Raw genomic sequence first — 23543 nt, 5'->3', positions numbered from 1 at the left:
AGTGTCAGAGGTATAAGCATAACAATGAATAGTAACTACCACAAAATCAAACGCAATTGAAGTATATTCAAGGTAACGCCCTCGATAAGTTGAAACTACGTTACGTCCTTTTAAATTACCTCTACTCAAATACTTTTTCGATCTACCTCCTAGAAAATATCATAGTCAACCTCGTAGACCTGGAAGCGTGGATCTCTTCCTTACATGTTCGAACCTTCTCCTCCCCACATCTCATCTTCCACTTAATAACAGTGACGGACCCAGAAATTCAAGATTGTATGTGCTCAAAATTTTTTTATAAAAAATTGTATGTAGCTGTAAGGATTCAAACTTGAAAAACTAGACATGGAAGTTACATCCTCAAGCCACTTCACCCAATCATATGTTTGTTCTCTAGGTGCTTTTTAATAAATTAAACCATTTATTCTGTGTTTCTTATATAATTATACCTAATCTACATCAAGTTTAATAGGTGCCGGAGCACCGCAAAATTACACATGGATTCGCCCCTAGTTAATAAGCTCCTATCTTGTCGCGAATAGCATGAAATTTAATAGGAGCAGCAACTTAAATATATCATAATATTTGTACGATAATAAAACTATTAAAGACCAAACACATCACCAGACATCTAAATTTAACATAAACTTTTACATTGACAGATAAAGTCGACGACGTTCATTTTAAGCACCTCAGCTGTTGTTCCGATATGATATTTTGATATTTTTTTGCACAATCAGCTAATGACGTGTAAAGTAACGAATAATATAAAAGACCTTTGTGATTTTTATCAAAATACATCTTCAACACCCCACCCCCTAAATAAAGAATGCCACTCTATTCCCCAAGCTTGGAAAGAGCTGCATGATCTCCTAATTTTTCCTACACGTGTCACACTCCTGAACTGTGATCCTTTCACACCCCATTTCCAATTTTTATACTATCAATTACGTCCAAACAAACATGTCCATAAAATAACTAATTGAGTTTTATCATATCATCTGTCCTAGACAGGTTTGGACAACAACCAACTTAGGTATTGTCATTGGAACTTCTTTACAACATAATGGAGGCTGTTTTCGAAAGACCCTTGGCTCAAGTGTAGTAAATCCAGATACAAAGAAGAGGAAAATAGTGAAGAGAAAATGATAAATAATCAATCAGCTACAAAATAAAAAAGTGCAATGATCGAAATACGATATGCATTTGAACTTCTTTGAGCTCATATAATCTTCTGTTACGTTCGTGGTTTGTAAAGCGCCCCAAGCCAAAAACAGATTACTGATTTCACATGTAACCAGTCTCTCGACTGCACAGCTGAACAATTCAATCAGCACAAAGAATATTGTGATATACTAATACAGGTTCTCAAAATGTAATAGGAAAATTCAATCAGCAGGGGGTCATCGCGGAAGAAGAAATGGATAAATGTCTGGCAGTTCCTTCGCTAAAATCAACTTTCACTGCGGCAGATACAGCGGAAAATCACTTTGCCTTCCGGGGAGGGGAAGGAAGTCCATCAATCAAGTCCCAACCCACTCGAACATTGCATGAGCACAATCAACAGAAACACGCAGGCAAAACTTTCTATAACGAGATGCAAGCAACCAAAGATTCAAAACTTTGTCAATAAGGCAAAAGGAGGGACAGGATATCCAGCTTTCGCAAAGTAAACACTGATACAATTACAGGTTGTACTCAAATCTTCAAATGGTTCAACATCGAATACAGTAGTGGTCATCTCGAAAGAATGAAGAGGCAAATCAAAGAGGGTATAAAGGGAACGAAAAACACCCCATGGTCCACTTAAAAACTTTCACGAGGGCAAAAAATGGTTAAATCAAAATGGAGAAAAAGACCACAACCTGAATCAGTCAACTCTGTTTTGCTGGATTTACGGATTGAGGCACTTTGACTGGCTTCGTGGTGCCATCAATTACAATATTGCCTACTCCAACTTCCATCGCCTCCCTTTCATCCTTCTCCCTCTTCTTCTCCGAGCTACCATTTTCAGTCGCTTGGGATGTAGAATCAGTTGTAGAAGGAGAAAGATCCCAAAGGCGTCCAGTGATCCACGGATGACTGAGACATTGAGCTGCAGTAGGTCTCTTCTCAGGCACAAAATCAAGTATAGGAACAAGGAAATCTGCCATGTCATTAGCGTCTTGTTCACTGAACTCATACTTTTCCCTAAGCACCTTATTTATAGGCCAGAATCGTAATCGTCTGATATGTCTCAAGTCTCCATATCGGTTGAAAAATTCTCGCGAATAGCGCCCACCTAAGGCAATCTGCAGACAAACTTAAGATCAGCTCCACCTTTTTTTGAATGATGAGATCTGCTTTCCTACTTGATTTAGTTATTTTACATTCAACAAGAAAGAGAAGATTTCGCTGCTTGAACCAGAAATCAAAAATCACCTTGCGTGGCATCATTCCAAGCAGCTCCATCATAAGGGCCAAGTGATCCTGTGCAGAAAGGGAAACAAAGAAAAAAAATCATTGAACTGAACCAGCAATTGATAGTATTAAACTACAAAATTATTAAAATATCTCAATGAACAAAACCTGGCAAAAACTAATCCACAAAAGGAAGACTAACTGTGGCATCAAAACTTGATTGAATGATCAAGAAAATGAACTGGTCTTGCACTAAATTTTATATAATCATGTGAAAGTTCAATAACAACACTCGATGCCATGATAGTGACAAATGTTCAAATTTATATAAAACAGATGAATCACTGCTTTGAGTGATGTGCATCCTGGAACAGTATATTATGATTCACTAAGTATGTGTTTGCCCATGAAAACCAAAGAATTTTGGAGTTGGAGTTGTGTTTGACCATGAATATAAGTTGAAGTTGTTTTTGAATTGATGCGAGAGAAGTGGGTTTGAAGAAAGTGAAAACAGGTGGTCAAACACTGTTTTTAGAATAAAGTAAAAAAAAATCTGGAAAATAGTGAAAGATCCTCATGGCCAAACGGGGCATAAGAAAGTGACTGCCTCAGCATCCACAATTTCAATTAAATGATCAATTAAAAGATCACAAAAGACTAATAGCTGGTTACTTGAAAAAACTACTCAAGCAATCCTAGGAAATATGATAGTTAAGTAATGACATCTAGGAAGCATAGGAAGAACATATTTCAGAGAGAGAGAGACATGATTTGCATATTACATATTAAAGTAATGCATTAAAGCCACGAGTGCATTCTGCATTTCTCTAATTTATGTTTCATATACCCAAATTCTTACTGTACAAGTTGATAACTTTTAAAGAAAGATCCTTTTACACTATCTACTGTGTAATAGCAAAACAGACGCTTCTCGCAAACAGCAACTATCCATAGTGAGAGAGATCCCTTGTCTTCGTCGCCTACCTCTCTATAGAAATAGAATAGCATGATCGAATCCCTAACCTATAGAAATTATAAATATCGAATCAAGTCTCCCCTCTTCTGATCAGTCTATCAGTAGTGGAGGAATTCTGGTCAATTTTTCCTAAATATGACCTTCCCCTTCCATAAAGAGATTTTCTTGTTCCTTTTCTAACAAGGATGATGAGCAACAATGACATGAATTCAATACTAATAAAAAAGGTAAGTCCGCTGAAAGAGGCTGAAGAAGGTTCAACTAGCGTCGGTGCGAGGCCTTCAGATAGTTACCGCTTTGCTCGAGCTTCAAAAGAATGAGAGATCGAGTCACTAAGCAGAGAACTAGATCTGAGAGCGAAAGAAATTATGAAAGTTCTCCCACTGGGCAACCTTGAAAAATGGACAATTGGGGTTTTTTTTTTTTTTGGGGGGGGGGGGGGGGCATAAGAGAAGGTATTTCTGTTGGTTTTCATTTAAAGTTGAGAACATTTACAACATTTTGGTTAAAGAGAAATTTGAGTAAAGAGGGAGGAGCATGGAGCTCCCCACAATGAGTGTCATAGAAATGTTAAAACTTAAAACTGATGTGGTCTACAATATTTGATACAAGCTACAAGTAGCACACAAAGGATAAAATTAGGGAAATTGCATAAGATAGTTTTGTCATGTCCTACCTCTCCAAATGCACCAACTCATAGGTGCGACACTATGGCATTGAAGGAGCTATAGACAGAGAAGATAGACTTCGAATCACAAAGAGGAAAGTAGTCTCAAAAGATCCATAATTTCTACGAATCAACTGGAACATAGCAAATAATAGAATAGGATGTAAGCAAATGATCCACATTCGCAGTGCGAACTGGTTATGCAAATTTTTGTTGTTGTTACTCTTACTTTAGGTCTGGGTAGGGATAAGATAGAGAATGCTTTATTTGACATGAACGGCGAGCATTTTCTCTTTTTAAAAGACTACTATTTACAAATTGAGCAACAACCACGCTTCAATCGCAAGCTATTTACAGATAGAGCAAACCAATAAAAGGAAATATTGTCGACCCACCTAGTTTGGGATTGAGACTTAATAATTGTCGGATTAAGTATTGTCAAATGTGTAAAGCACAAAAGGCACAAATATCTTTTAAGAGTGCAAACACAATTAAAACACGAGCTTTAAATAGACAAAAATATGTTTACACGCAAAAACAAGGATTATATATATGACTAGATGAATCGACTAACTGCAATTAAGTAAATTATATGAAGTAAAACAGTGTCAATCACGTCCAAATACCATATTAAATTTCTGATACATATGCAAGGATGCCACTAAGTTTCTAATTCAAATCAAATGTCTAGTTTTCTTTTGTACATTCTAATTTCATATTCCTAATCACCAATATTTATATCCACAAAGTTCACTTAACAATTAATATATCATTTTGCCACCTATGTCTGTTGCTTACTATTGCTTTTTCTCAAAATGGCCTGGTAAAATAAACTAATTTAAAAAAATAGCAGGTTGCCATGTTTTTGACAGGATCTACACCTCATCCACTTAGCAGTTTCACAAAAGCATTTTCCAATAAGTCACTGAAGCGCCAAGCTTATGTTGAGCCTCGCTCTAAGGCGTACATACACTTCCAGTTTGCCTTGAAAACACTGGATTTATTGGCTGGTTGATTGTGACTCCCACAAGTTTGCAGAAAGAAGAAAGTCATTATCTCTTACTTCCCTTCCAGTGGTATGAGTCGTCATCAGGGATAAATACCCTCCGTTCACCACAGCTGCAGTTATATCCCATTCAAGAGGTACTGTTTTTAAATTAATGTTTTAGAAGAGGAGCACCCCTAAAATAAGTGTATGCATCAAAGTTTACAAAACCCAAAAGCATAATGGACAGGCAAAATCAGCAGATACCGGGCTTGGAACATCTCATCACACGCGTACTAAAAGCACAATCTAGAAACTATAAACTTTCCTTGGACTTAATTGACTAATTACGAAGATAATGGAATTATATAATAGTTGAACTCCTAAAATAAAGATCAGCACATGCTTGCATCGAAATGGTTAATATTAAAAGTAGAGTTGTTATACCTCGTCCCTGTCATAGTTGTCACCACTGTGTGGATCAAAAAGAACATCACCAGTGGCAAGCTCAAAGCAAATGCAAGCGAAGGACCAAAGATCAGCTGAAGTAGAATATTTAGAGCCTAGGATAACCTCAGGACATCTATACTGTCTTGTCTGGATATCACTTGTGAATTGTTTATACGTCCAGCATGCATTACCGAAGTCAACTAATTTGCACTTAAAGTCCACATCAGCCAATAATTTCTGCCTCATGGATCGACTGCCTCTTTTAGGTCTTTGACTTCTCTGCTGTCCATCCCTTGCTCCATCTGTCGTTGAGCCATCTTCACTTGCTTTAGTATCAGTCTTTCCATCACCTGAGTCTTTATTAGGTTTCTCATCAGAATTAGACTTTTCAGGACTACTGGCTTCATTTTCTTGTTCGGTTTCCTCAGAAGCTTCCTTGCCCGTACATCTTTGAGCTGCTCGTTTAGCCTTTTTCCGAATTTTCTTTTTCTGGTTCTTAGTCAGGTCACCATTTAAACCCTTTACTTCCTTGGAAGCCCCAGATTCAGAGAGAATCTTACTTCTACTCGAAGGGAGAATTAGGGGAGCACCTGACTTTGTTGGATCTTTACTTTGATCAATCATTGATAATAGCAAAATATTTTCTGGCTTCAAGTCCGTGTGGATAATAGAAAGTTGACGGTGTAAATAATCCAAACCCACTAAAACATGGAAGCAAATTTCTTTAACCTTCTGAATTGCTAGCCCTCTATAGTCAGAGTACTTAATTAGAGTCAAAAGATTGTCTCCCAAGTATTCAAATACCATACAAACATGCTGCCCATTTGGTCCGGAATGCTTAAAGTGATCCAATAGCTTTACCACACACTTTTTATCATCTGGATCTCCCTCTGCAATTTGCTTTAATATAGTAATCTCATCCATAGCCGCTTCTGTATAATGCTGAGCACTCTTTTGAACTTTTAGAGCAACATATCTCTATTCCTCACAAGAAGTACTAACAATTAGCTAAAGACAATCCACATCTCAATGAAATTTTGCAAAAAACGCAGAGGAGAACTCATAAACACAACAAACACAAGTGTGCAGATGTGAAAGTTGCTATAATAAATCATAAATTGCTAAACCGTACAATAAACACCACAACAACTGCAGCACCACAACTATGTCGAAAAAGAGACCAGATAACAAGTACTGTATTGAAGTATCTCCTCTCTCACAGGCATGCAAACATAGAAAAACTCAAAACACCAAACTCACAAATCCAAAGATGCAAAAATTGTTATACCAGTAAACAATAAGTTGCTTAATAAAACGAACAAATACTAGAACAAATGCAAGAATAATAAATCTATAGAAAATGCAAACAGATAACGAGTATTACATCGAAGTATCTCCTCTCTTGCACACACATCCAAACAGAGAAAAACTCAAAACACCAAAAACACAAGTCTAAAAATGCAAACATTATTACAATAAACTATAAGTTGTTATATAAAACAAACAAATTCTACAGTAATAGCAGAAAATAAGTATAGTGATAAAGCACACAGATAACAAGTACTATATCGAAAAGACGAAAACTCAAACAAAAAAAGTAAAATAATGCAAACATTGGTACAACAAACCATAACACGAGCAAATACTATAGTGATTGCAGCGTAATAATTACTATAGCGAAAGTGCAACCAGATAACAAGTACTACATCGAAAACTCAAACACCAAAATCACAGGTCCAAATACACAAAAATTATTACAATAAACTATAACACAAGCAAATGCCGTAGTTATCACAGCACAATAAGTCTGGCGAAAACGGAAATAAATAACGAGCACTATATCGAAAAGTTTGGAGTGCAAGTTTAGTGACTCGAGGCAAGAGGATAAGGTGGTAGTGAAGTTGGACTCCAGGCGGTTTGCAAGAGGTATAATTTTAAGTATCTTGGGTCTACGATTCAGGGGAATGGAGAGATAGATAAGGATGTCTCTCACCGTATTGGGGTAGGTTGGATGAAATGGAGGCGCACTTCGGGAAATTTTATGCGATAAGAAGGTGCCTCCCAAGCTTAAAGGCAAATTCTATAGAGTTGTTGTCCATCCGGCTATGTTGTATGGAGCGGAGTGTTGGCCGGTTAAGAATTCTCATATCCAAAAGTTGAAGGCGGTGGAAATGAGGATATTGCGTTAGATGTGTGGATTTACAAGGGCTGACAGGATTAGGAATGAGATTATTCGGAAGAAGGTGAGAGTGGTGTCGGTGGAGGATGAAGTGCGGAAAGTGAGGTTGAGATGGTTTGATCATGTGATGAGGAGGGGCATGGATGTCCCAGTTCGTAGGTGTGAGAGGTTGGCCTTGGATGGTTTCAAGCGGGGTAGGGGTAGACCAAAGAAATACTGGAGAGAAGTGATTAAACGTGACATGGAGCAGTTACAGCTCACTGAGGACATGACCCTGGATAGGAAGGTTTGGAGGAAAAATACTAAGATAAAGGGGTAAGGGTGGATGAATCGTAGTCAGTAGTTAGGAGGGCTTTGGTGTCCTTTGTTTGGTAATGTACAATATTTTTGTGGATGTCGTACCTATGTTAGTTTTATCATATTTCATGCTTTTGATGTTTTTGTATATTGTCCTTTGTCTTGAGCCCGGGGTCTATCGGAAACAGCCTCTCTACTTCTTTAGAGGTAGTGGTATGAACTGCCTACATTCTACCCTCCCCAAACCCCACTAGGTGGGAATATATTGGGTTTGTTGTTGTGTATCGAAAACTCAAAACAACAAAATCACAGGTCCAATTATGCAAAAATTATTGCAGTAAACTATAACACGAGCAAATACTGTAGTTATAGCAACAAAATAAGTTTGGCGAAAACGCAAACAAATAACAATACTATATCGAAAACTGAAAACAACAAAATCACAAGTCCAACTATCCAAAAAATGTTACAATAAACTACCCCTCCATTTCATTTTACTTTGCCCTCTTACTAAAAATAGTTGTTTCAATTTACTTGCCAACAACAACAACATACCCAGCATAATCCCACAAAGAGGAGTCTGGGAGGGTAAGTACACAGTCCATAACACTAGCTCAGAGCTTAGAATGAAGCAGAGAGGCGGTTTCCGATTCAATTTACTTGTCCAATTTATGAAATCAAGATAAATTTGTCATGTTATTCCAATAATACCCCTATCATTTAATGACTACATAGAGTGGATAAAAACTCAAATTTATATTTTCAAAGCATAATAAATAAGACTAGTTTAGTAAAACCAACTCCAACTTAATATTTTTCATAAGGGGAGTGTCGAGTAAAATCATAGGTATCATATTTATGAATAAGGGTAAAGGTGGAAAAAAACAAATAATTATGCTTTGGTTTTATGAAATGACAAGTATTATGGAATATCTATTTTTAGTAAGAACGACAACTAATTAGGAGCTGAAGAGTATTCATAAGGTGAGTGTCAAGTCTACCAGAGCCAAGTAAAATGGAACGGAGGGAGTGTACAACAAGCAAATATTATAGTTATTGCAGTGACCAGGAGGTCACGAGTTCAAGCCTTGGAAATAGTCTCTGGCAGAAATGCAATATAAGAGTGCATACAATACACCCTTGTGGTGGGGCCCTTCTCCGAACACCGAGCATAGCGGTAGCTTTAGTGCATCAGGCTACCCTTTTTATTGCAGCGTAATAACTACATGAGACATGCATAGGTTGGACGGACCAATAATAGAACTTGCTTTCTCACATTACTTCGTGTGTATTACCTCTTAACTTCTATCCTGGGATGGATTATCGATTTTTCTTTGACTACTAAATAATTAAATGAGACATATATAGGTTGGACAGACCAATAATAGAACTTGCTTTTCTTACATTACTTCACGTGTATTACCTCTTAACTTCTTTATAACTTCTTTATACTCCATACTGGGATGGATTATCGGTTTTTCTTTGACTACTAAATAAGTAAATGAGACATATATAGGTTGGACGGACCAATAATAGAACTTGCGTTCTTACATTACTTCTCGTGTATTACCTCTCAACTTCTATGTACTCCATACTGGAATGGATTATCGCTTTTTCTTTGACTACTAAATAATGAGACATATATAGGTTGGATGGACAAATAATAGAACATGGTTTGTTACATTACTATACGTGTATTACCTCGTAACATCTATGTATTCTGTAGTGGGATGGATTATCTGTTCTTCTTTGACTACTAAATCACTAAGCGAAACATACATAGGTTCGACGGACCAACAATAAAACTTGCTTGCTTACATTACTTCACGTGCGTTACCTCTCAACTTCTATGTACTCAATACTGGGATAGACTATCAATTTTTCTTTGACTACTAAATAATTAAATGACATACATATAGATCGGACGGGCCAATAATAAAACATGGTTTGTCACATTACTACACGTGTATTACCTCCTAGCATCTACATATTCTATAATGGGATGAATCATCCGTTCTTTGACTACTCACTAAGAGAGACATACATAGGTTGTGCGGATCAATAATAGAACTTGCTTCCTTACATTACTTCACGTGTATTACCTCTTAACTTCTATGTACTTCACATTGAGATGGATTATCCATTTTTCTTTGACTACTAAATAAATGTGACATATATAGGTTGGATAGACCAATAATAGAACATGATTTATTACATTACTACACGTATATTACCTCCTAAACATCTATGTATTCTATAGTGTAATGGATTATCGGTTCTTCTTTGACTACAAAATCACTAAGCGAGACATACATAGGTTGGTTTGTTACATTTCTAGCTAGAATCACAAGTCAAATACTATAGTTATCGCAACACAATAACTGTAACGAACCCGAATTCTCAACAATCAATACACAAAGTGAACGAAACTAATCAACTTTGATTAATACGGAAAGGAGAAATTACAATATGAAGAAGAGGACTAATAGCAGACAGGGATAAGAGGATTAGAGATGAGAAGCTTAGCCATTGCCTAAGCAATTATCACAATTTGCATAAGCCTATACTTCCTAGAATGTGCTATTTATTAACCCGTATCCCATACATAGCCACTTAATGTGGTATTTGACTGCTTTATCATAACTGGTTTCGTCCTATTCATAACAATACCCCGCTCCTTGTCCTCAAGGTTTGAGTGGAGCCGCATAGACAACATAATACTGAATCTTTCAAGACTTGAGTGTGTATAGAGAGCTGCTATGGTGGTGTCAAGATGAAAACAAGCGTTGTCAACTAGAAGAAATGATGAAACAATTTCATTGCCCTTCCAAGTCCATATCGTTGCAAAGCAATAAGATTGTTTGAGATAGGAAAATGATCTAGGACCCCTCAATCTACTCTCTTTGTTTATCCCCATAAGTACTTCACAGAGAAGGAAGAAAATTTACCGAGGAATTTAATGCTCACAATATTGTGTCAATTTCCATTTACTCCTGGTGTGAATTCCTTTAGTGTCGATGTTCATAGAGCTGCAATGAATCTCTGTGTATGGGATCCGGGTATAAGTTCCAAGTTCAAGGCTCGGATCGATTATACAGTGAACACGTTGCCACTAATATTGTTGGACTCTACTAGTACGTTTGGCTTCATTGCTTATGCTTCTATGACAAGTGTGGCATCCCGGACAACAAAGATATGAGTTGGTAGTGAGGGAATCAAAAGTGGATGACACATACTCTGATGTGAATCGTGTGTTTGATGACAATTCCCAAGGAGCTGTGTCGAGAGAGCTACAACCAATTGCACCTCACCATATTATACGTCTTCCTAAATTATTCCGATTCCTGCAACAACTATTAGCTCAACTCATTTTTGTTCTCCAAGCTCCAAAGAGCAAGGTATGGAATGCTGCAATAGGAGGTGATTTCTCTTTTCGAAAAAAAAAAATAACTTGAGCAGGCTAGTGCATTGAAAATGGAAGTACCGGGAAAGGAAGTTATAAAAACTATTTGTATAGCATTGCTTCAAAGTTGTATCAAGTCCATGTCAGACTTGATTGAGGAAGAGTGGCGTAATTTCTCTATGCTTGCGGAGCTCAAGGGTTTAGTTGGCACTCAGGGTGTACAAGCTAGTTGGCCTTGAATTTGTGTTTATTCTTGTTGGGTATGGTGCTGATCTAAGTTGCTCGGACTCGGGTGCGGATCCGAGAGTCTAATTCGTCAAAATATAAATTTTACGATTCGAGGGTGTGAATCCGAGTATGGATACGGGTGCGGGGATTCGGCTAAAAAAAATCAAATATTATAAATATAGAGTTATAAAGGTATTCTAAAAACAAAAAGTTAAACTATAATTAAGAGTACTTTTTCCTTTTTTTCAATGTTAGGGCAACTTACGTTTAATTATATATTAATATACATTTTTTTATATCATAAAGAATATAGAATACAAAAGTCGGCTGCTATCAGTCCAATAAACCGACATTCAGTTGTCTTGTTTTTATTAAAAAATATATATTGTTAATATTAATATTAATAAATATATATACAACAACACAAACAAATAAACAAATATCAATGTTGTTGTCTCGTTTTTATTAAACAAATATTAATATTAATAAATATAAATATATATATATATATATATAACAACAAAAACAAATAAAACGCCGACGGTGGTGGCACATCGACAACGACGATTGAGGTGGGACGACGATGGCGGCGGTTTATCGGCGACGACGGTGGCACATCGACAACGTCGTCTCTGTTCCGGTGGTCGTTGGTCGGAATTTTTCAATAAGTCGCCATTCGCCAGTTAATTATTCGATTTTTTCCCTCAAATTTCTTCTTTAATTTGGTCAACGTCTCCGAAATCGTTTGACCGAATCGGAGACGGCGGAAGCACCCGCCTCAGTCTCATGTCGAGACGGGTTCGGCGGCATAACGGCCGTGTCCGAGTAACACAGGTGCTGATGAATTCATTATTTTGATAATGCATTACGTTTTGGATCCAGGTGATAAAATAATTGTCTGCCCTCCCACTTTCTCACTGTATGAAGTTGTTGCACTACAAACTTGTGAAAATGATCATGGGAGCTTGTAAGTGATTGAAAGTGAGCTTGAGTTGGTGAAAGTAGCTTCAATTGTTGCTGCTTATGTTGTTCACAAATCAATGATCCGTGAGAGTAAAAGCTTTTCTATCTCAATTAGTTGTGTGAAATTTAAGACTATGATGAGGCTAATGTGCTATCTTGCCCATCTTGGGGCCATAGACGCGTTGAAGAATGCACTGTAGCACACCAAGTTCTGAATTCAAATTCAGTATTTAAAGCACTTCACAATGTCGATGCAATTCAAATTAAGTTTTTAAGTCATCATGGTATATCTATGCAGATTCAGTTTACAAAGCTTGGAAAGACATACGGTGCAGGAATGGGACCCTCTCTCATTGAAAGATCTCGAGCTTTCGTAATTATAATTCTTGCACGGAACTATCATTGTTTCTTCCTTCTCTACGAAGTACCTATGGAGATGAACAAAAAGTGTAGATTAAGGGGTACTGAATCATTTTCCAATCTCAAACAATCTTATTGCTTAGCAGCAATATGGACTTGGAAGGGCAATGAAATTGCTTCATCATTTCTTCAAGTTGACAGCGCTTGTTTTCATTTTCGCACCACCATAGCAGCTCTCTACACACACTCAAGTCTTGAAAGATTCAGCATTATATTGTCCATGCGGCTCCACTCGAACCTTGAGGACAAGGTTCTTATCAGAGCGGGGTATTGTCATGAATAGGCTGAAACCAGTTATGATAAAGCAGCCCAATACCACATTAAGTGGCTATGTATGGGATATGGGTTAATAAATAGCACATTCTAGGATGTATAGGCTTATGCAGATTGTGATAATTGCTTAGGCAAAAGCTAAGCTTCTCATCCCCAATTCTCTCTAATCCTCTTATCCCCGTCTACTATTATTTCTCTTCTTCTTATTGTAATTTCTCATTTCTGTATTAATCGAAGTTGATTAGTTTCGTTCACTTTGTGTATTGACTGTTGAGTTGAGAATTTGGGTTCGTTACATTGGTGCTTTAATTGAGAGTCCCACGCGTGGGCCAGTGGCTCGAAGTGGTGGCCTGTGTGCCAGTAGTGGTGGCCTGGACCCAAGAGGGGTGCAGCCAACTGGGCGTAGCCGTGACCAATGAGGATCGATCAACGAGTGGAGTCGCGACTCGGAGTGGTGGCCTGGACCCAAAAGGGGTGCCAGCCGAGACCAACGAGGTCGTTGGATCTCAAGCGGAGGCGATTGTTATGCACCAATTGTCCCACATTGCAAAATAGAGAAATACTAATGGATTTGCAAGCTAAATGGGTTCTCCAACCTATCATGCTAGTCTTTTGGGTTGGGCTCTCCCATTTGGGTTATAACATTAAGATTGGCGAAAACGCATACAGATAAGTACTATATCAAAAACTCAAACAACAAAATCACAGGTCCAATTATGCAAAAAAAATTACAATAAACTATAAAACGAGCAAATACTACAACAATCGCAGCACAATAAATATCTCAAAATACTCATAAATTAACTGTACAAATTACTCACAGATTTTTGTGTATCCCAAGCAAGCCAAACAGTAGAAAAATGTCCCCAACCAAGTTTACTCTGAACTACATATCTTCCATGTTTAAACGCATCTCCGATTAGAACAGCGTGATAACCTCCACGCCTATAATCTTCGGTACCTTCATCTTCCGATGTATAATCACTCGTTTCACTCCGATCACCGCCGTTTCTCTCCGGCTCTTCCGCCATAACTAGATCCAACAACCACCGTACTCCGATGACGGAGAAATGAAAAACCCTAGACGTAGCAGAAGATTCTAGAAAAGAGAGGGAAGAAATTAGGGGATTTTGTTTTTATTTAATTTTTTTTGAGGTAAAAAAGAAATAACAGAAAGGAAAAGTGTTTGGTATTGTATATTGGAGTAAATTAAAAAGAATTACTCTCTCCGTTTAACTTGACACGATATTAAAAATTTTATACATCATATATCACAATTTAATTACGTAAATTTTACCAACATGGGTTATGATGTTGTGGATGGGGCTGTTCCACCCTTAACCAGGGTTTGACCTTGGGTATGAAAAAAACTCTGTTGGAGCGCTGCCACCTTAATGAACCCTGCAACGCACGATTCGAATTAGTCGACGCTTCAATGTGGGCATCAAACAACGGATGAGTAACCAAAAAAATTATATAAATTTTGATTTAATATTTAAAAATTCAGATAAATCACTAAAGAATGTAATGTGATAATGTGATGTATCTATATAAAATTAATTGATGTATCTAAGAGTTTATAATGTATTTGCGTAAAATTAAGTGGTATATTTAAAAGTGTGTGATTTATTCGTGTGGATTAAATTTAAAAAAATTAATAATTTAAAAAATATATATATATAAAATAATTAGCTTCAAAAAAAATTAAAATTAGCTTCAAAATATTTGAAAAATATTTGAGGAAACACTAGCTTAGGTTATTATTTTATTATTTACATTTAATTTGTTAGTGTTTTAAAAAAAGTATCTAAAGAGTAAAGAGTGATAGTTACCCATATGCAATTTTCTTTAACCCCATAGCAAGATAGAGAGACAAAGAGACCAACGATCTGATTGGCCAAACTTTTGAGAGAAATAAGTGCTTTTCAAAAGCTAAGAAAATAATATTAAAAAAAAATCACTTATTTGAAAAGTATTTTTAAAAGAAAAAAATATTAAAAAACACTTTAAAAAAAATTGATCAAGCATTAATTGCTATTCAAAAATATTTTTAAAATTTATTGGTTAACCACAAATTGATTCTCATCAAAAGTGTTTTTTTGAAAAATGCATTTTCTTGATTTTAGAAGCTTGACCAGACAATCGAACTTCGGGTGTTTGTGGGTTGGGCCTTATTCAATATTGGGCTCACACATCTTAAAGAGGATGAGTTACAAGAATGAATTTGAAAGTAGTGCTCTTGAAATTTTGACCATGTTTGCTCTATTGGTGAAATTTGAAGTTGCATTTTTTTTTTTATTAACTAGTAAGTATCACTAAAAAACACTAATAAATAGTTCAGGGGGTATAGGGTCCCCGTAAAGTTCAGATGTGTTACAACAAATTTTTTTAAAGTTTAGGTATATTTGAGACTATTTTCCCTTTGAAGTTCAAAAAATGTTTGCTTCTGAAGTTAGAGATTTGCTATTGGTGTTCAAACGTTCAAGAACATCTTCGTATTGTTTCATATTATATCGTACTGTATTGTGTACCAAGCAACAATTTTAAAACTAATTAAATTATATCCATGTTATCATACAAAAATTATTTTTATCTAAACTTGAAATACCCCCAAACTTAAGAAGAAGCTTATATAAAACATCCCACATGAGTACGTTTGTGCATACACCATGGAAAGATTTTTTTTTTTTTTTTAAGTTTTATTTTTCCAATTTTTAACAATAAAACTTGATAAATCTGATAAACAGTACCACAAATAAAAGAAGTTTTATTTTTCCAAAAATGTTTACTGAACAAAATGGACCATTTCAATCAGAATTCAAGTTTTAGTGGAATACAAATGTCAATAAAATTTAAAAGAACTATTGTGATGGTTCAATACAGAAAAAAAAAAAAAAACATAAATTCCGACAGTATATAGCTTAATTACAAAAAATTTCGACATCTTGCATAATTATTGATTATATCAATTTTAAATCTGGCGAGATACATAATTAGCTCCCGACACATCTAAAGAAGATACCTTCTTTCCCTTGTAAAGATACTTAATTAGCTCCCGATTTATTTTTTTTAATTTTGGGTTTGTCAAAATACATAATTAGCTCCCGATACATCCAACGAAAATATATATTCTTTCTTTGTAAAGATACATAATTAACTTTCGATATCTTTTTCTTATTCTGGGTCTGTTGGGATACACAATTAACTCCAATACATCCAACGAAGATACATAATTAGTTGAAATTTTATAAATACTTTATAAAGGTGGATTTATGTAAATATGTTAAGTTAAAGATGGATATTTATGTTATTTTTTCAACAAAAAATTAGATTCTTCTAAATGATTTATTTGCATCTTTTACTTTATTTTTTTGATAACAAAGAGAGAATTATTTGAATGATAAATTATCTTAATTGACCACAGACAAAATATTCCAATGTGTCCATTAGTGCAATATAATATAACCTGCCACATTATTTTATCATTGCAAGGCACGAATTTTTTGTCAAGACATCAACACTTTCTTATTAGACAATATTATTTTTTATTTTTTTGTATAATTAACAAATTGTTCTAAATTTTACCTACTCATTGACTTTATGTTAGATGAGCAACCATATTATAATCCTTCGAAAAATATATGGGAGCCTATATACTACATACAAGAATTAATTGACTTTATGTTAGATGAGCAATCATATAATAATTAATCATTCGAAAATGTTAGATGAGCAATCATATAATAATTAATCATTCGAAAATTATATAGGAGCCTGTATGCTACATAAAATAATAAATTATTATACTATGAAAAAATATCTGAAATATATTCAAACATCGATGAAATTTATTTTAACATGTATAAATTTTGCGGGGGTTCTATGACCCCCTAGACTATTTATTAGCGTATTATTATGACCATACTAAACTATTTATTAGTGTATTTTACTAATATTTATTTACACTGCACTCTTTTATTTATTTATTAATAAATTTTATTTATTTATTTATTAGCTTATAAACGTCACTAAAAGTTCAGGTGTTACAATAAATTTCATCGAAGTTTGAATATATTTTGGACTTTTTTCCCTGATAACGATTGAAAAAACTTTTTCTTCTCCCTAGATATGTTGTCATTGGCGAATATACACACACTTATTTTTGTTTACTTCTTTTAAATATTTTAGTGAAAAAACTATTTATTCGACTCATGCACGTAGCTTCAACCAACCTTTAGGTAAGGAGATTTGACTAATTGTAATAAATTATTCATTTTTTTTTCTAAAATTAAAAAATATAAAACATTAGAAGATTGCTTTTTATATATAGTTATTATTTTGACTTATAAGTCGTACATAACTACATATAGCAAGTAAGTAATGTATTCAACATGGTATCACATTTGTTGACTTACTAGAAATTTCAAAAAATATATAGTGTATTACACTTGTGGTCAATTTTTATTTACACAATTATAACTTCAACATGTTTATTTATATTGGTTAAAAGTCTATTTCTGACATTTTTTACTGATAAATTATAGATAATTGTTTTTATGATTTTCGATTTATAGTGAACGATGATGCAAGCAATGAACTTAATTACTCTCTGATTTACTACACAGTATTTTGCCTAAAATTTTGTGTTGTTTTAGATTGTTATCGATCTTGAAAAACAAAGACGTAACAGATTTAAGATTTGAATTTTATTTTTAATAAATTTTAAATATTAAAATAATGATCTCAAAATATTAATAATTGAATTCTAAATTTACATTTAAGTTCCGCCCCTATTATTAATAATTTTCATTATAGGTTTTTTTCTATTTTTTTTCGAATGATTTGAATATTTTCTCAAATTATCGTGAGGTTAAATTTCAACAATTAAGAATATAAATTGTAATGATATATGTGATGAGGTCACTAGCTACTTAATTCCATGTTAATTTACAGAATTTTGTATTGATGTAGATATATACATTTTTTTTTGTGTGTGATAAGTCAATAAATTATAATTATCATAATATTCTTGGATAGGATTAGTTGAAACCCTACCAAATTCTTCCAATTTCGAGTTTGATTTTCCACATCACTATTGTCAAAATAATGAGGAAATTTCGATAGCAATCTTTTATCTTACTCGATGTTCGATATTTAATTTAGAGTCTTAACGATTAATTTAGATTGATGTCGTGTAATACCTGTTATAAAGGGAAGTAAATTAGTTTATATATGAAGATGAGGTGCACATGACATCTTAGACGAATCTCACATTAAAATGAGAGCGGATAATAAAACATTTTTCATGATTTAACTCAAGTTTACATGGTGCGCTTACGCTTCTCATTTATAATGTGATCTAGTCCAAAAGACAAATTCGCGCTAGCCTATGCCCAAAGCGGATAGTATATGTCATGAATTAACTTAAGGCGTGACAAACTTCTTATTTAGTGGCGGAGCTAGGATTGACACCAAGGGGTTCACAAGTAAATATACGAACTAACCGAAGGGGGTTCGACATCTAATATATATATATATATATAATAATAATTTTAACCATGTATATATAGTATAATTTTACATCGGAGGGGTTCGGATGAACATATGTAGCTCCGCCCCTATCCTTATTAGGATTTTTTTTCTCTTCATAGAACGCAAATTCGATATAATCCGAGATATTGGATTAAGAATGAAATAATTCTATTTATCCCCAACAACCTGATAGCTTTTCTTCTTTACTCTAAAGTCGAATTAAATTTGTCCAATATAATTAAGACAATAATAATAGTTAGAAATGAGTCCACATTGTAACAATCCTAAACTTTTAATTATGTACTGTTAGTAAACATTCTTGATAGTTTCCAATTCAAAATAAATAATTTGATCACCATAATCCTACTTTAAGTTTGAGGGTATAAGAGTATCTGATCATATCCTAATGAATTCTTTTATAGATGAATAAGTAATTGAAGTATTGATGGGGATTGAAAAGTGATGATTTATGAATGCGTATTTTTTGTTTTTACAATTTTCTATTTTCCGCAATATTTATTAATTCGACTACTATATATATTCGAATAATTTAAATTCACGCTTCATAAAACTTAATAACTATTTAAAGAAAATAGAGCGCATTCTGTTGGGTCATGGGCTTTTGTCCCTTTCTATGTGGATAAAATGAAGCTCAATTTGGACCAACCCACTTTTGCTCATAGGCCCATTACTATGGGGCATATATATTGATTTTTTTTAGATCTTATTCACCATCCCAAAAAGAGAGTTTTCAGCTGCCAAAGAGAGAAAAATAAAGCTGATTTTCGCACCTAAATTTCAGCCACAAATGTCAACTCAAATTGCGGTTCTCGCTTCGTTTCTTGTCCGATTGAGCTGATTTTTGGACTGCTTGTTCCTCTCATCTCAATCTTTGATTAGGAACTGACGGAGCTTGATTTGGTGGTCTGTAGCTCCTGTTCTTCATTACCGAACAGTAGCTGCGTTTTTTGTGCTTTCACTCCTTTATTTCTCTAGTGTTTGGTGCTATGGATTATGTATTGTTTCTTGTTGTTTGGCACTTGTTTGGTGCCCATTTTGGAGGACAATATTGTAACTCTTTGGTGATTATAGTGGAGGTTTTGGTCCCGTGATTTTTTACTCTTCACACTGAAGGGTTTTCCACGTAAATCTTGTGTCTCGTGTGATTGCCTTTATTCTTATCTTGTTTCATTTGGTTGATTTGTTTGCTGTATATTACTCTATTTTGTTTGGGTTTATTTGTCTCCTCTTGGTTCAAGTTGAAAGGGAAAGTTTAGTCTTGAGTATTTTCGGCTGCTACCCTGTCGGGCTCTTTGATTGTGTGTCTGTCTTTCCTAACACTTTCTACCAATAATTTCTCTATTCCCAGTAGGGCTGATCATAAAATATCGAAAATCGAATTACCGAACTAAACAATAAAAGTTTGGTAATTGGTATTTGGTAATTCGATATTTGGTATGACATTTGGGAGTAAAATTTCAATATTTTGGTATTTGAGATTGGGTTTGGAACAAGATACTAATACCGTTTGGTATTCGGTATTTACCGAATATATGTATATGTATATGTATATGTATATGTATATGTATATGTATATGTATATGATACGATATGTCTAACCAACCCAATAGATAATAGAATTACTTATACCAAAAAATCTCTTGGACTTAGGCAATATATTCGTAAAAAGCAATAAAAAGAATACTAAATAAGGTTTCTGTTAAATATACTCTTTGAAGTTTAAACATGCATTTGCACATCTCCAACTTTAATATGGTATTACCAAATACCATACTGAATTGAAGTTTAATTTACTGATTACCGAATTACCAAATCGATGTTTATAACTATGGTATATGGTATCTACATTTAAATATCAATTACCAAATCCAAACTTTAAGAATATCGAACCAAATACCGAGTGTGCATCCCTAATTCCCACCACTCAAATTTGATTTCAATTTAGTTGCTTATAGAGTTTGCCCAAAAAAGTATTGATGTAATGGCAAATATTGTTAAGTCCAGCAATAATTCTTGCATATTGACAAAACAAATTACTCCCTCCGTCTCAAATTATCCATCCCAAATTGAGATGACACATTGATTAAGAAAAATAATTAATTACATGACTAGTTTACCATTTACATTTTAATTTAAAGAAAAAGTAATTAATGCAAAGGGTAAAACATGGAAAAAAAATTGTCTTCTTGATTAATAAAAAAGGACAAGTAAAATAAGAAATCAAATAAGACAATTTGGGACAAATAATTTGAGACAGAGGGAGTATTAAATATGCACATGCGTTGTTAAATTCTACTCCAATACTCTCTTCTGTATCAAAATAGTTGGTAAAATTAATTAGGAGTGCAATTTGATTAAGAGTATATTCATTATTAATTTATTAATATTCATATATTCGCGTGCCTCGTAATTCTGGAATAATTAATGTTAAAATTAAAGTTAAAAATAATAATTAATGCTCTCTTGATCTTTTAAGCTGACAAGCTATTACTATGTTGAGACAAATATTTTTAGTAAACATGATAACTATTTTAAGACGGAGAGTATATCTATGAGAATACGTGCAACCTTTAACTTTTACAAAACAAAAAAGAACTAAATAGTATTATTACTATATATACCGTGACGTAAAATAATACATCTTTAAATTTGTATTTAATTGACATATCCTCTGCATACAAAAATTGTTATAATAAGTACCATTGTACTACTCTTTTGTGTGACAAAATTGACATTTATTGATGAAGACTAATTAAAATTTTTGATAAGTAAAGAGTAATTTTTATTTTAAGTTTTTAACCTTCAAGCAAATCCAAGGAATAGCAAATTTTCTTGAATGTGGATAATTTGTCTTCGAATAGAGGAACGAAGACATCGATACTACCGTCCCCTATGAAGGACGGTAAAAGAAACATCATGCCTTCGGTAGGAAAATACGAAGGCATGAAAATGTACGGGCAACCCGTACCAAAATCAAGGTCGTAGAATGGAAACCTTAACCAGCTATCCACCTCGATATTTGGGGAAAGTATGTGCTTGGTCATGTCCGCGGTGGGGACAAGATGTTCTTCCTTTGCATTGGTATTAGCAAAGTCAATGAGCGATCTGAAATAGTCGTTGTTTACTTTTGAAATCGCGTCATGAATTAGCTTTGTTGCGTATGGAAGAGGTTCGCGCAATAGGTCCTTTACTTTTGTTGTTGGGAATGCCCATAGGACTAAGTTCCCAAAGTATTCATTGGGTACTTTAGGATTCAACCTCGTTCTACCATTGACTGAGATTCTTATTTGGGTTGACTCAAATCCACTTAGTCCGCGGGCTTTGGTTATGGCCCTCCATAAATGCGCGAGGAGACTTTCAAAGGTGCTATAGGGCTTGTTATTTCGATTCAAGGAAGAAGCCCTGGCTTTAAGTTCCGCGAGGAACTCAATAGTGAAATGGACTTTGTGTACAACCATGTCCTCAGATATATGATGAACCTCATTGAGTGAATGTTCTTTTTTCGATTTAGACATGAATTCAACCCCCTTATGTTGATACTGGATGAGAGGAGGATTTCGAGGGGTGAAAATTGTACGGTCATGCAGAGGAAGTGGACTGACTCTGAGGCCTCGACAGGCCTGACCCCATGCAACCAAGAAGTTGCTAGTGGAATGTCCATCCGCCACACTGTGGTGCGCGGTGAAACCAACCACCAAGGAGCCACAAGTGAACCTAGTCAATTGGACTTGCACCAATTCTTTCACATCCTTCAAGCTAGGGTGTAGGTTAAGCAAAGAAGGCGAAGGCTCGAAGGGCATTACTTGATCAAGGGTGCTACTAGCCGATGCCTCGACAAATCTAACACCCTCATCATTGAGAAAAATCACTCTATTCCCATATTCGTCTTCACCTAATCTCCCACCCCACTCTCGATAAATAGCCAGGGCTTTTCGAAGACCTAACTCAATCACGGTGTTTGATGGGGTGGGAGGGTGATAGGCATAGATGATAGCAATTTGAGCCTCATATGTGACCTTATCAAAGACACTAAGAGGAATGTTGCTACTTGTTGTTGGAGGGGTGTTTTCATAGAAAGGCTTAATGATTCTTGAACTTTCTATTCTAATCTTCATGATTTTTTTTCTTTTGTTTTGGCTAATAAATGGACAAAGAAATTAGTATGTAGAGCACAAAAAAATGTTGTTCTTCTAGCTTTTGTTATATGTTGAAGGCATGGGTTGGGTATTTATATTTATACAAAATATATGATGCATACTTGTTCTCCATTTGATTTTTAAGACGTGTTTGGCCAGTGTAGGGAAAAAATAAAAAATAAAAAGTTGGTATAATATTGAATAAAATAAGAACAAATGTCAGTAATAGATTGGATGTGTTAGTTAATGGCATGTTCAAAATTCAATGTACAAACTCCACTAATTAGCTTTTGTGCATGTTCAAAATTCAATGTACAAACTCCACTAATTAGCTTTTGTCCAAGTGATTAATTAATCATCGTTTTTAATTTTAAGAGTAAATTTCATCCGTGTTCACTTAACTTTGTGTTTATTATGTAAAAGTCACTTTTCTTTCATTAAAATATTAAGATTTTTTTTTTTTAATGAAAATAGTCTTCATTAGATAGTCTAATCTATTAATTAATTGATATTCTTCTATTATATAATCCATAAGGAAAATTGGGTTAGACACATATAAAAAAAGGGTCAAGATCTAAGTAATATATTATATTCTCTTAAATTAAAATTAAGG

General features: G+C 34.5%; 2 protein-coding genes across 2 annotated transcripts; both read right to left on the bottom strand.

Annotated features, from left to right (window-relative positions):
* Nucleotides 1-1598: 1598 nt before the first annotated feature.
* Nucleotides 1599-14521, bottom strand: LOC107847516 (serine/threonine-protein kinase SRPK). Its single transcript, XM_016691799.2, has 4 exons — nucleotides 14063-14521; nucleotides 5476-6456; nucleotides 2422-2469; nucleotides 1599-2291 (listed from the first exon to the last, which is right to left on the bottom strand). The coding sequence occupies exons 1-4, from the start codon at nucleotides 14270-14272 to the stop codon at nucleotides 1875-1877; spliced, it is 1656 nt and encodes a 551-aa protein (XP_016547285.1). The 5' UTR covers nucleotides 14273-14521; the 3' UTR covers nucleotides 1599-1874.
* A 6863-nt stretch (nucleotides 14522-21384) lies between these two features.
* Nucleotides 21385-22990, bottom strand: LOC107846882 (agmatine hydroxycinnamoyltransferase 1). The gene has a single exon (XM_016691150.2). It carries the CDS (start codon nucleotides 22907-22909, stop codon nucleotides 21590-21592), a length of 1320 nt encoding a protein of 439 aa, XP_016546636.1. The 5' UTR covers nucleotides 22910-22990; the 3' UTR covers nucleotides 21385-21589.
* Nucleotides 22991-23543: the final 553 nt, after the last annotated feature.

Source organism: Capsicum annuum, chromosome 11 (assembly GCF_002878395.1).
Source record: "Capsicum annuum cultivar UCD-10X-F1 chromosome 11, UCD10Xv1.1, whole genome shotgun sequence".
NCBI lineage: Eukaryota > Viridiplantae > Streptophyta > Magnoliopsida > Solanales > Solanaceae > Capsicum > Capsicum annuum.
Note: the sequence above shows the minus strand (reverse complement) of the source record. Positions and strands in the feature narration are given on the sequence as shown.

What these genes read in the sequence shown, in the direction of transcription:
- LOC107847516 (XM_016691799.2), bottom strand. Translation starts at nt 14,272, where the DNA reads ATGGCGGAAGAGCCGGAGAGAAACGGCGGTGATCGGAGTGAAACGAGT. An exon ending in CTTGGGATACACAAAAATCT is followed by an intron (nt 6,457 to 14,062) that starts GTGAGTAATTTG and finishes TGTGAGGAATAG; the next exon opens with AGATATGTTGCTCTAAAAGT. An exon ending in ACAACTATGACAGGGACGAG is followed by an intron (nt 2,470 to 5,475) that starts GTATAACAACTC and finishes CTTTCTGCACAG; the next exon opens with GATCACTTGGCCCTTATGAT.
- LOC107846882 (XM_016691150.2), bottom strand. Translation starts at nt 22,909, where the DNA reads ATGAAGATTAGAATAGAAAGTTCAAGAATCATTAAGCCTTTCTATGAA.